The sequence below is a fragment of the Colobus angolensis genome, unplaced genomic scaffold, assembly GCF_000951035.1.
Source record: "Colobus angolensis palliatus isolate OR3802 unplaced genomic scaffold, Cang.pa_1.0 Scaffold121, whole genome shotgun sequence".
In the NCBI taxonomy this organism is placed as follows: domain Eukaryota; kingdom Metazoa; phylum Chordata; class Mammalia; order Primates; family Cercopithecidae; genus Colobus; species Colobus angolensis.
This window is the reverse complement of record NW_012113253.1, coordinates 8,392,611-8,405,874: the sequence shown is the minus strand read 5'-3', so window position 1 is coordinate 8,405,874 and position 13,264 is coordinate 8,392,611. Positions and strand designations below refer to the sequence as shown.

Below are 13,264 nucleotides of genomic sequence, written 5' to 3'. Positions count from 1 at the left end.
GACTTGGGTGTTGTGATCTAAGTTTTTGGTCACTGCAGCCATATCTGCATTGAGGGGCACCCGAAGCCCAGTAACTCTGTGGCTCTTGCAGACTCATAGTGGTGCCACCTTGGTGGTCTTGAATAAGATCCAGAAGAATTCTTTGGATTACCAAGCAGAGACTCTTGTTTTCTTCCCTTACTTTCTCCCAAACAAACAGAGTCTCTCTGTACTGAGCTGCCTGGAGCTGGGGCTAGGGAAGGTAATACAAACACAGTGGTGGCCACTGTGCTGAGTCACACCTGAAGCTAGCACAGCACTGGGTCTCACCCAAGGCTCATGATAATCCCTGCCTGGCTATCCACCTGTCTTCACTCAAGGTCCTAGGGCTCTATAACCTGCCAGGCTTGTGTCCTTCCCTACAGGGCAGTGAAATTTCTCTGGTCCCAGGTACATCCAGAGATGCTGTCCAGGAGCCAGGGCCTGGAGTCAGAAACCTTAGGAATCTACTTGGTGCTCCATGCTACTGAGAATGAGCTGGCACCCAAGCCAAAAAAAAAAAAAAAATCCCACTCTTCCCTCCCCTTTCCACAAGCAGTGGAGTCTCTCCCCATGGCCACCACCATCCCAGGCATGCAGCGAGTGTTACGTGGCTACCACAGATGTTCCCACAAGGCCCAAGGGCTCTTTAGTCAACTTGTGGTGAATACTGCCAGGCCTGAGACTCCTCAAGGCAGTGAGCTCCCCTTTGGCCCAGGGCAGGCCCAGAAATGAAATGCCATCCAAGAACCAAGGCCTGGAATTGGGAATCCCAAGAACCCACTTGGTGCTCTTTCCCACTGTGGGCTAGCTGGTACCTAAGTTACAAGACAAACTACACTTTACTCTTCTGTCTCCTTTTCTTAAGCAGGAGTCCCTCCCTATAGCCATCACAGCTGGGAATGTGCTGGGTCACAGCTAAAACCAGCATATCTTTGAGTGTCTCACCCAAGGCCAATGGTGAGTATTGCCTGGGTGCTGCTAATTACATAAGGCCTAAGGGCTCTTCAGTTAGCAGGTGATGAATCCTGTAAGGACTGAGTCCTTGTCTTCAAGGCACGGGTTCCCTTCTGGCCCAAGGTGTGTCTACAAATGTCCTCTGGGAGCTAGGGCCTGGAATGGAGGCCTCAGGACTCTGCCTCATGCCTTATTCTGCTGTGGCTGAGCTGGTATCCAAGCTGCAAGACCAAGTCCCCTTTACTCTCCCTCTCCTCTCCCAGAGCTGTGAGCTGTGCTGCCTGGATTGGAGGAGGATTGGATTGGCACAAGCACTCCCTTAGCTGCCCCATCTGGTGTTTGACTGGATTGCATACCCCCCAAGTTCACTGGCTCCTTGCCCAGCACACAACCAGGACTTACCCCAGTATTGCAGTTCTTGTGGCCTAGACTACCTTTCAGGTTTATGTAGGACCCCAGAGCACTTTAGCCTGCAGTGGCAAGGCTTGCCAGAACTCAGGTTCTGCCCACAGGATGGTTCTCCTGAGGCTAGGGATGGTCTGAATGCTCCCTCTGTGGGTCCCAGCTGAGCTCTGCCTGGTATTGATTTCCACTGTAACAGGGCAGCATGAGTTCCAATGCCAAGCCCCACGATCACTGTGCTCTCCTGCCCGCAAATGCACAGATTCTCTCTCTGTGCCACAGAGCCACCCTTGGGGGGATGGAAGAGGGTTGGCATTGGCAGTTCAAGACTCTCTTTCCTACCCTCTTCAGTACCTCTTTCAGTGATACAAAGTTAAAAACAGGTACTGTGATTGCTTACTTGATTTTTGGTTCTTATTAAGGTCCTTTTTTTTTAATGGATAATTGTTCATTTTGGTGTTGCTGTGAGCAGGATGTTTGGTGGAGGCTTCTGTTCAGCTGTCTTGCTCTGCCTCCCTCCTGGCCTAGCCTTGTGAATCAACTTCTTGGAGAAAATGCTGAAGCAGTATCCCAGTGATTAGACTGGCAAAGAAAGGGTACATTAGATAAAGGGAACAATGTGAATAAGGCCTAGTGATACAACAGTATGCGTTGGGGGAAGTGGGCTCTGCAAACTCAGATATTATAAGGAAAGGCAAGAACTCTTTCTTGCTTGCTTGCTTTTTAATTATTATTATCATTTTATTTATTTATTTATTTATTTATTTATTCATTTATTTTATTTACTTATTTTTAGGAGCTTGGTCTTTTGTTTCTTACGTTAGGAGAAGCCAATAAAGAGTTTTAAGCAGGAGTGAGCCACTCAGGATTGCATTTAAAACAAATTATTTGGAAATTACTCTGTGGAGACTGGATTAAATCTAAAGACAATTGGTCTAGACAGGGGAACCATTTAGGAGACTTTATAAAAACTGAATGATATCAAAAACATGGTGGAGGAAAATAGGGACTGGATGGAATGCTGGAGAGAAGGGAAGATTAGAATCAAGCAATGTTTTAGAACTAAAATTGACAGAACTTAATCAGTTTTTGGCTTGGGACCAGAGAAAGAAGGAATGAATTGAGGAGTCAAAAAGTCAGATTTCTGACTAAAGCCACTTGGTGGATTATAGAACCATTAAGTAAGACAGGGAATACAGCATGTCTGAGAGGAGTCAATGTATTATTTAGATAAATTAATTTGATGAGCCTGTGAGAGTTCAGCAGAAAATAGTGACAGACTTGCATTCATTCATATTTTCTTCATTACATCATTAAACATTGTGGGGGCCATAGGCTTTTGGCCCCCTAAAGATTATCTGAAAATCACTGACATGTGGCAGATTGATTAATAGAAAAGCCATACAAATGTATTTAATGTATATACATGGGAGCCTTCAGAGTGAACACCCAGCATCACAACAAGGTATAGAAACTTACCTACCGTCTCAAGGTCACAGAAAGAATGAAGGCTTGGATGCTGGTAAAACAGGTTATGGGAAGGGATAGAACAGGAATTCTATTGAGGGGCAATAAATGACTACTAGGGAGAATGACTGGATCAGAGAACAGAGAATAACTTGTAAATAGTTCTCTCTGTAACTCAAATGACCTTGGGACAGTCACAATCTTGACAAAGGGACTGTTCAGGTGTGGTTACATTTTTGGTCTTCTTCCCTGTAGAGGATAATGAGATAACAAGGAGGGGAACAAGAATAATTGCTCTCCTTGGTGGGGCGATTTCATCATAGATAGCAGAAATGTCTCTTCTAGCACTTGTTGATCTCTAAGACTTTTTAATTTAAAATACTCATCACACTTGGGAACCATATTTTGAAATGAAATATTTTTACTGCCTTCAGCATTCAGTTAGTACTTCCTGTAGACCAAACAGTAGTTTAGGTATTTAGAATATTAAAATATAGGACAGTCCAGGAGCTCACAGTTCACTGAACTATGACAGATACCTAAGCAGGTAACTACAAAAATAATATCAATAGGTGCCTGGTAATGGCAAAATGCACAGGATATTCTGAAAGTAATGATGAGAGGCACCTCACTCATCAACAAGAGTCAAGAAGGGTGTGCTGGCAGAAGTGGTCCAAGGTCTGAGTCTCAAAAATAAAGTTAGCGCTTGGCACGGTGGTGCACACCTATAGTCCCAGCTACTTAGGAGGCTGAGGCGGGAGGATCACTTGAGCCTGGGAGTTTGAGGCCAACCTGGACAACATAATGAGATCCAGTCTATTGAAAAAAGAGAAAGACAAGTTAAGCAAGCAGCCAGAGATATAAACAGTTTTTTTCTGTGTACCTGGGACCACAGTGGTGCCTGAGATATGAGGGTAGTAGTCAGTAGCTTCAGTATTTATGTCTCTATGGATGCTTTGCCATTCTGCAGTCAGAGAAAATGGATCCCTTTAGGTTCAGCAGTTGGTTTATGTGGATATTTGGGCAATCTTCTGGGTAGGTTACTAAATTGTTTCTACAGAATGAGTACTTATGGAGTACTTATGACCCTTCTTTACGTTTTCTTTTTTTTTTTTTTTTTTTTTTTTTTTTTTTTTGAGACGGAGTCTCACTCTGTCGCCCAGGCTGGAGTGCAGTGGCCGGATCTCAGCTCACTGCAAGCTCCGCCTCCCAGGTTTACACCATTCTCCTGCCTCAGCCTCCCTAGTAGCCTGAACTACAGGCACCCGCCACCTCGCCCAGCTAGTTTTTTTTTTTTTGTATTTTTTAGTAGAGATGGGGTTTCACCATGTTAGCCAGGATGGTCTCGATCTCCTGACCTCGTGATCTGCCTGTCTTGGCCTCCCAAAGTGCTGGGATTACAGGCTTGAGCCATCGCGCCTGGCCTAAGTTTTCATTTTATAAACCCAAAAAAAGACAGTTTCAGGACCCAACATCTGAGTCTTCTTTTTACTTTAGCTTTGTTTTGTTTTTGTTCTAACGGTCATCTGTTAAAATTGCACTTTTTTATTTGTTGTTGTTAAAGCTATTATTTTCTGTGAGGCCATAGAATTTGGAAGTCCACATACAGGGATGCAGAGGCAAATGTGTGAGTCATTTTAGCCATCCAATTTATCTAAAATATTTTTCCCACCAGCCTCTTCCAGTACCCCAAATTCTACAAGTCAAAAATAAAAATAATGCCTTTCAACAAATGTTGCTGACATAACTAGATATCCACATATGAAAGAATGAACTTGAACCCCTACCTTATACAGCATACACACAACACTAATTCAGGAAAGAACGTAGACTTACATTTAGGAGATAAAACTGTAAAACTCTTAAAAGAAGACATAGGTGTAAATCTTTTTGACTTTGGATTAAACAGTGGTTTCTTGGTATGACACCAAAAAGCACAAGCAAAATAACAAACATACTGGACTTTGCAGAAATTAAACTCTTTTGTGCTGCAAAAAACTGAAGATAATCCACAGAATGGGAGAAAATATTTGCAAATCATATCTCTGATATGATATTTGCAAATTATATATCTGATATTTGCAAATCATATCTATATATATCAATTATAATAATCTTATATTTTGTATCCAAAATAGAAGAACTCCTACAATTCAATAATAAAAGAACAAATAACAATTTAAAAATGAGCAAAGAGTTTGAGTAGATATTTCTCCAAAAATATATACAGTCAATAAGCACATGAAAACATGCTGAACATCATTAGTAATTAGGGAAATACAAACCAAAATCATAATGGGATACTCCTTCACACTTAGTAGGAAAACTGCAATCAGATATGTCTTAGCAGTTCCACTGCTAGGTACAAATTTCAGAAAATTTAAAAGCAAATTTGCACACACATATTCATAGCAGCATTATTCATAATTGCCAAAAAGTGGAAACAACCCAAATGTTCATTAACAGATAATGGAAAAGCAGAATGTGGTATATGCTTATGTTGTTGTACTATTCAGCCACAAAATGGAATGAAGTATTGATACATGTTTCAACATGGATGAACCTTGGAAGCATTATGCTATATGAAAGAAACCAGATACAAAAGATCACATATTATATGATTCCATTTCTATGAAATGTCCTGACTAGGCAAATCTGTAGAGACAGAAAGAAAATTAGTGGTTTCTTGGAGCTGGAGGGGGGCATGTGTGAGGAGTGACTGCTAAGTAGTATGAGATATTTGTGTGTGTGTGTGTGTGTGTGTTGATTATAATGTTCTGGGATTAGACTGGTGATGGTTGCACAACCTTATGTATACTAAAAACAATAAATTGTACACTTTTAGAAGGTAATTTTTGTGGCATGTTAGTTATATGTCAATACAGTATTTTTTAAAATAATTCCTTTACATTAAGTTGTTTTTCCTGTTTGAAAACATGGGGAGAAAGGAACATTTTAGTATTGTGTACAGGTGACTCAAGTGTCTAACCCTTTCCAGTGCACAGCTAGTTATAAACAAGACTCAGAGTTTTGCTAGGCCTGATAAGAAAACACAGTATCCCCACATAAGGGAAGGAACACAAGGGATGGAACCCTCAGAGAGCCTGGGTATCCAGGAGCAAACCCAAAGATCCTGACGTCTGAGGAAGGTAAGAAGGGGCCCTGCTCATGAAGATGTAGAATATTAAGTATGAGTGAATGCTGTAATCAATCATGAAGGCTTGATGAAAACTTCTGGGTGGTCCAGGGGATCCTGCTTATCTCACCTGTGCCAACATCCTGGGGTTGAGGAGTGGCGCAAATGCTCCATTTGGCTGCTGCACTTCCGGTCCACCCCCGTACCCTTCCTTCAGAGGCTATTACCACGGCTGTTAGGCCTTGAGGCCAGAGTGCCCACGCCACAGTGGATTTTATGGTCACGGGACCTCCGCGCCTTCCTGTGCACAGCTGGCACTCTTTGCACCCTGTCTCTGATGACTTGGTAGCACAGAAGTCCCTCAAATCCTTCAAGGACAAGAACAAGAAGCTTGAGGAAGGCGGCCCAATGTACAGCCCCACACTGCAGAGGTGGTGGTGAGTAAGTTGCTCGGACAGAGGGAGCTGGAAGAGCTGAAGCGCTACTGCGGTGACTTCTGCCTGCTGTGGATCCATACCAAGATGGCGGTGCTCATGCGCTGGCGCATCCTTGACAGCCACACCCTGACCAGCCAAGAGCGCAGGCAGTTTCTCCGGATCTGCGCCGACCTTCTCGGCTTGGTGCCTTTCCTTGTGTTCGTGGTGGTCCAGTTCATGCCGCCCGTGACCATGAAGCTCTTTCCCAACATGCCAGCATCCACATTTGAGACCCAGTCCATCAAGGAGGAGAGCCTGAAGAAGGAGCTTCGGGTTAACCTGGAGCTGGCAGAGTTCCTCCAGGACACCACCGAGGAGAGGACCTTGAAGAACAAAGCAGCCAAGGGTAGTGCCACCAGACTTCTCTGTTTTTCCAGAAGATCCGGGGGACAGGGGAGAGACCCAGCAATGAGGAAGGAAATCATGCATTTTCCAATTTATTTGAGAATGAGCTGACCCTGGACAACCTGTCACAGCCGCAGCTGGTGGCCCTGTGCAAACTGCCGGAGCTGCAGTCCATCAGCATCAACAACTTTGGCGCTTCCAGCTCACTGTGTGGCTGTGCTTCATAAAGGCCAGTGACAAGCTGATTGCTGAGGAGGGGTGGACAACCTGAACGTCAAGGAACTGCAGCCAGCATGTGGGGAGTGAGGCATGCGGGCCCTCCACATCAGCTGAAGCAGTGTCCGGACCTGCACCTGCACCAGGAGATTCCCATATCGCTGCTCATCCTGTCCCGGGCCATGTACCTCCCAGACACCCTCTTGTCAGCTGACCAGCTGAAGTCCATACTGCAGACCCTCCCAGAGACTGTGGCAAAGGAAGAGCAGGTGAAAGTGGCTGAGGTGGAGGGCGAGCAAGTGGACAAGGCAAAGCTGGAGGCCACGCTGCAGGAGGAGGCAGCCGTCCAGCAGGAGCACCGCAGGGAGCTGCAGAAGTGCTCGGAGGTGGAGAAGGATGTTGCGCCCGAAGGTGTGGAAGCCACCCCTCGAAGGCCGGGGACCTAACCTCAGGCAGAAGTGCCTGACACAGTCCTGTGGTCAGAGACCCTGAAGGACACTGCCCCCTGCTAGAGAGCTTGAAGGAGAAGTAGGTAACTAAGGAGGAAATTGACATCCTCAGCAATGCCTGCTCTAAGCTGAAGGAGCAGAAGTTGCTCACCAAAGAGAAGGAGGAGCTGGAGCTGCTGAAGGAAGATGTGTAGGACTACAGCGAGAACTTGCAAGAGATCAAGAAGGAACTCTCAAAGACCAGTAGGTGAAGAAAAATATGTGGAAGAATCTAAAGCCAGCAAGAGACTGACAAAGAGGGTGCAGCAGATGATCGGGCAGATCGAGGACTTGATCTTACACCTGGAGGTGGACCAGGGGCTGCAAGCTGGGCCCGGCCTAGGGCACGCCTGTGGGGGAGAATGTCATCAGTGTCACTGAGCTCACCAGCACTGTGAAGCAAGTCAGGCACATTCCAGAAAGCAAACTCACCAGCCTGGCCCCTGCACTGGATGAAGACAAGAATGGCAAGGTCAACCTCAGTGACCTCGTCAACAAGATTGAGTTCGTGGACAAAGATGTTCATGCCTCTACCAGCCAGGTGGCCAAGATTGTAGCAACCTTGGAGAAAGAGCAGAAGATAGAGGAGAAGGCGGAGAAGGAGGCCACAGAGGTGAAGAGCTAGAGCTGCCAGCCTAGGCACCCATCCTCCTGCTGCCCCACCGCCCTGGCGAGGGCCATGAGAGCAATTGCTTTGAGGTGATTCTCAGTGGCTCATCTAATACTTTGGCTGGAATGAATCAGAGACTTCCATAATCAAGTAAATTTTAATTTTCATCATTCCATGGAGATTCAATCAGTCTGAAATCCCAGAACCCCTCCACAGAATTGTGTTGGATCCACACTATGGTGTGGCGCAGTTGCTGCAGCTGCCTAGGGCAAGAAGGTGCCCCCCTGTGTGTGCCCTCCCGTCTCGGCTGCCCTGTCCCCAGGGAAGAGAATGAGGACCACGTGGACTCTGCCCACACAGAGCTGTCAGCTGTGCCCATCCTCAGAGGTTTAGGAGATACAGCCCAGCCTCCTCAGGGCTGAAGATGCCTCTGTTCATCTGTGAATCTTGATTTCTAGATATTGGTGTCAATAGATCTGTCTTCCTGCACACACAGAAAAAGAATATTATATGTGATTTATAACTTAATAATATGCCTAATAACTTTGCGATTCCTAGCTTCATTTGGGATTATGTCTTCTGTTACATCCTCAGGCTGTCATGAAACGACCACTTGTTAGGGTCACTTAAGCTCAAACATTTGTTGAATGCACGCATATGTAAGACACATTGTGCTAAGCACTGGGTTGTAAAGATGTGTGACATGCTCTGTCTTAATGATACTAGTAGTCTTACATCTTATTAATAATAGAAACAGTGATTTTAGGTAATTTAAAAGGTTAAAAACAATATGGCTAGTTTTCATGTCAGGTAAGTAAGAGACAAATAAGGACAATATCTGGTATATGGTACATATAAAATGGACTACAGATTTAAAGAAATCTCAGTCTACCAGTGTTACATTGGGCAAGGTATTTGAACTTTTATCAGTGCAGAGTGTAGGGAAAGGTACAGGGATTCCTCTGGTTTGCAACAGGTCATAAGGGGGAAACAGACATTTTCTGCATAAACAATTAGAGAATGTAGGGAAGGCTACTTCAGCCAGATACTTGGATAAATATTTATTAATAATACCATTATTTGTGTCAAACATGGTTCTGGGTAGTAAGGAAAGTCCTTTTTTTTTTTTTTTTTTTGAAGAAAGGCCAGTTTCATATGGGTAACAAACTGGAAAACCTGCTTCATTTTGCCTTGAAGTGTAAGGGCAGAATAGAAATGGACAGCCTTGATATCCTTGTGTGGCCCTCGCTGTATCAGGGCCACACATGGATAGCAAGGCTGTCATAGGGATTGGCCAGGAATGTAGGCATGTATGTAAGTAGTCCAGGGAGAGTACTCCTTCAAGTAACAACATAGAAAGAATCATTAAGTGATGAGTAAGAGATATATCATGTTCTGGCATCCTAATGAGTCAATAATATTGATCTTGGGACACTTTTAAATAAGAGCTTGACAGAGAAGTAAAGGCTTATATTCAATAAGAAAGCTTCAATAATTGTTTTATCTTTTTTACTTTTATAGCGGATGTCAATTTGGATATATCAAAGCCTTTGAAAGCAAACCTGAGTTTCACCAAATTGGATCAGATACACCTTTTTTTAAAGAAGATAAAAAATGCACACAGTTCAGCACATAATGAAGAGACTTCAGCCATGTCCAACACCATGGTGAATAAGGATGATCTTCCAGTCTCCAAATATTACCTTGGAAAGTTGTCTAAACCCAAAGTTCATGGTGATGGAGTGCAAAAGATTTCAGCTCAAGAAAACATGTGGAGAGCTGTTTCCTGCTTTCAAAAAATTTCTGTTCAAACTACTCAGATTGTGATCTCCATGGAAACTGTACCCCATACCAGTAAACCATGCCTGTTAGCATCTCTCTCAAACCTCAATGGAAGCCTTAGTGTCAAAGCAGCACAAAAAGTACCTGGTAAGTCACAGAAAAGGGGAGCGGAGAGACAGAACAAGCAATATGATTTGTTAACATCTGAAAATGCATCATTTTGAAGATTTATATTATGTAGAAGTTAAAAGTTATAAAGGCCATTGGAGATTAGGACATTTCTGGTTTGTGACCTTATTTTTAGAGATAATTTTAGAACAAATCCTTTAAGTATATATATTTTAATGTCTTATGTTCCTGTCCTCCTCTTGAGGCATGTTCTTCCAGGTGTCTAAAACTGTTAATTCCTAAATTCCTTTTTACCTAAAACAGCTATAGTGGAACAACAGTATATCAAGTTTTGTGAACCATTAGAAGAGTGGTTCTCAAAATGTGATCTCAGGACTAGCAGCATCAGCATCACCTGGGAAATTGTTACAAATGCAAATTCTCAGACCCTACCCATGACCTACTGAATCCGAAACACTGGGCATGGAGCCCAGCAATCTGTGCTTCAACAAGCACTATGGGTGATTCTGATGCACGGCATTAAGTCACTGGTAACCATTTACTTAAAAAAGAAAAGTTGGTGTTGTGGCAGATATGCTACACAAAGTGTAACAGAAGCCAAGGTTCAACTTTGCAAGAATGTGGTTGAGGCATTTTATCAGGCAGCAACACCTGGCAACGAAAAGCTGTGCTTCTGTGCCTAGCCTAGCAAAGTGGGGTACAGACTCTGCAAAGTGAATGCCATTGATGGGAGGAGAGGTGAGAAATCAACTGGCAGTGACATCTACATTTTCCACTTCTGTTACCATGACCAAATTGTTACATACTTTTTCAAAAAGGGTGGGCAGAAGGATTGTGAGGGGGGGGAAGAAAAAAGGCAAGACACAGGTGGGAAATAGCAGTTTTCAATCACAGAAACTGCTACTGTAAAATTTCAGGGCACAGGGCCAGAAATTTTGCTCTCAAAGTAAATGTAGCAAAGGGGAACCATGTATTTTCCCACTTTAATTTGTGGGGGGAAATTGGGGATTGGAGATAGTGCAGGGGATAAAGCAAATCCTTATATGCAACTTAGTTGCTTATCAAAAAGTAATTAAATGGCAGCTGTAGACTTACTGTAACTTAGTTCCACATAGCCAGTTTGGGCACAGTAGTTAAAAGAGAAAGGAAAAGTTTTATAGTTGAGAAGCCTGAATTTTAGACCAAAACATAGATGATTTATTTCTTTCTCATCAGAAATATTTGTGACCAAGCCAATTAAAAGCTCTGTATTTTTTTTTAGTTGTCTTAAAAGTTTCAAGTGAAAAAGGTAAGGTTCATGGGACATGAAAGACTATGAAATACTGGAGGCTACAGTATCTGGTCTATCCACAAATAAATTACAACCCAGACAACACTGGGTCTGTTCCCATGCCTTTCCAGTTGTACCTTAATCATAGCAGGGAAAGGTTAAGATTCAAACAAAATGGAAGAATTTGAACATACTGTACTCACTTTTAGGTTCTTCTTTTATCATCCTCATTGCTTTTTTTATTCGTTACTCATATTTTTTCCACGTTTAATGGTGTCTGTCTTTGGGAAACACCTCTAAAATATTAAAAATCCTTCTCTCACTAAGCTGTACAAATTAGTAAACTCTAGTTTTGGAACTTGTTTTTTCCCCCTTTATGTAAGAAAAACTACATACCCCCAATCCTTGTACAGTGCTGTTCTTAAATATAAACACAAAAATAGCAACTAGAGCTTTGACTAAACATACTTTATACAACTCTAACGTGTAGTGTCCAGCAAATGTTTTAAAATAACTATTTGCATCAAATCAGAGTTGAGGTTAACTACTTAACAGGAACAATTTTGTTGTTATGAGACTATAATGAACACCGAACTCTGTTTTTACTACAGTTTTTTCTTTATGCATACGCAAACAGTTTAGGATGATAACAAAGTTGGCAAGGTTGGAATAAGATTTATTAACTTCTAGTTATAAGGACTGATTTCTTGGAAAATTGTGATTAAGAGATTGCCACGTATTTTTTTCAAAAAAGTTGATTTTAGCTATATTTTTAAAATAAAACATAATATAAGCTTTGAATGTTAATTTCATTGTGTAAATGTCTTAAAAATGCATGCTCTGCAATTTGGATAAAATACATGCAAACATATATTCAAAGTATAATTTTGATGAGTGATAAAAACTATCCCCCACCAAAAAACAAATATACTCACATAAAAGCCTCCTACCAGTAGTCATATTTCTTTTTGTAGTTTTCAAGTGACATCGTTCTACATTCAACTGAAATTGTTTATACTGTAGTATATCTTTGAGCTCAATGGAGTTCATGTCAGAGTTTTATAGTTTGAATCTATTACAGAAATACTTAACTGTGTCTTTGATTTTACAGTTTATATAACTGTTGTGACCATCTGCAGCAGCTGCACTTTTCAAAATTATTTGCTGAACCAAATTGAGCACAGTGACAAAAGTAGTCATCTCAGATGTACTATTAAACAGAAAGAAAAAGGAGCATTGCCTTGGTACAGTATAGCCATCTGCTGTACAGATGTTATTGTATAGAATGACTTCAGATAAAATAATTGTAGAAAATTTTCATTAAAACCTCAACAATTTGCACTTGTTTATGCGAATCTGCATAACTCCCCAATGAGACAACACACTTGGGGTTTCTTTGGTTCTCACTCACTTTCTCTTTGATCCTTTTTGATGTGCTGACTTTAATAAACACAGTCAAAAACACTGTGCAAAAACATCATGGAAAAAACTACAAAGGAACAATTATAGCAGCAGAAACTACTCTAATCCCTAACTTACGCAAGCTATTTTTAGTGAAGTATTTTTTTAACACTCTTTATGCGACAATGTTATATAAACAGGGTAAAACGGTCCTTTCCAGATGAGTTTTAATTTAGAAGCCGAAATAGATTTGTAATGCTAGAAGAATCTTGTGTGCTAAGTAATATTTAGAGAAACACCATTGAGAATGTGTTTTAGGTATGTTTCTTTATTTGTCAAAGGTACAAAAATATTTGAGTTTACCTAATGATTGTAATTTTTTTGTCATCTAAACCGTCATAAGCTTACAAGAAGTGTATGTGAAAAGGAAATAATATGATGGAAAGGGGTAAGTGAATTTTCTCCCCCAGGCATTGCAAATACATTTAAATTATCTGTGCTTTCAGATTTATTTAGTGATTTATAAAACTAAATATTTATAAATTATTGACTGAGGTAGTTAAAGGA

The 13,264-nt window shown here is 41.9% G+C and overlaps 1 protein-coding gene and 1 pseudogene across 1 annotated transcript in view; both read left to right on the top strand.

Moving 5' to 3' along the window:
- VPS13B (vacuolar protein sorting 13 homolog B (yeast)) overlaps positions 1-13,264 on the top strand; it is an 873,819-nt gene that overhangs the window by 676,888 nt on the left and 183,667 nt on the right. Inside the window, exon 36 of the mRNA XM_011931782.1 lies at positions 9,637-10,044. Coding sequence (XP_011787172.1) covers positions 9,637-10,044 — 408 coding nt within the window. The remainder of the gene's footprint in view (positions 1-9,636; positions 10,045-13,264) is intronic.
- LOC105504413 lies at positions 3,792-8,130 on the top strand (annotated as a pseudogene).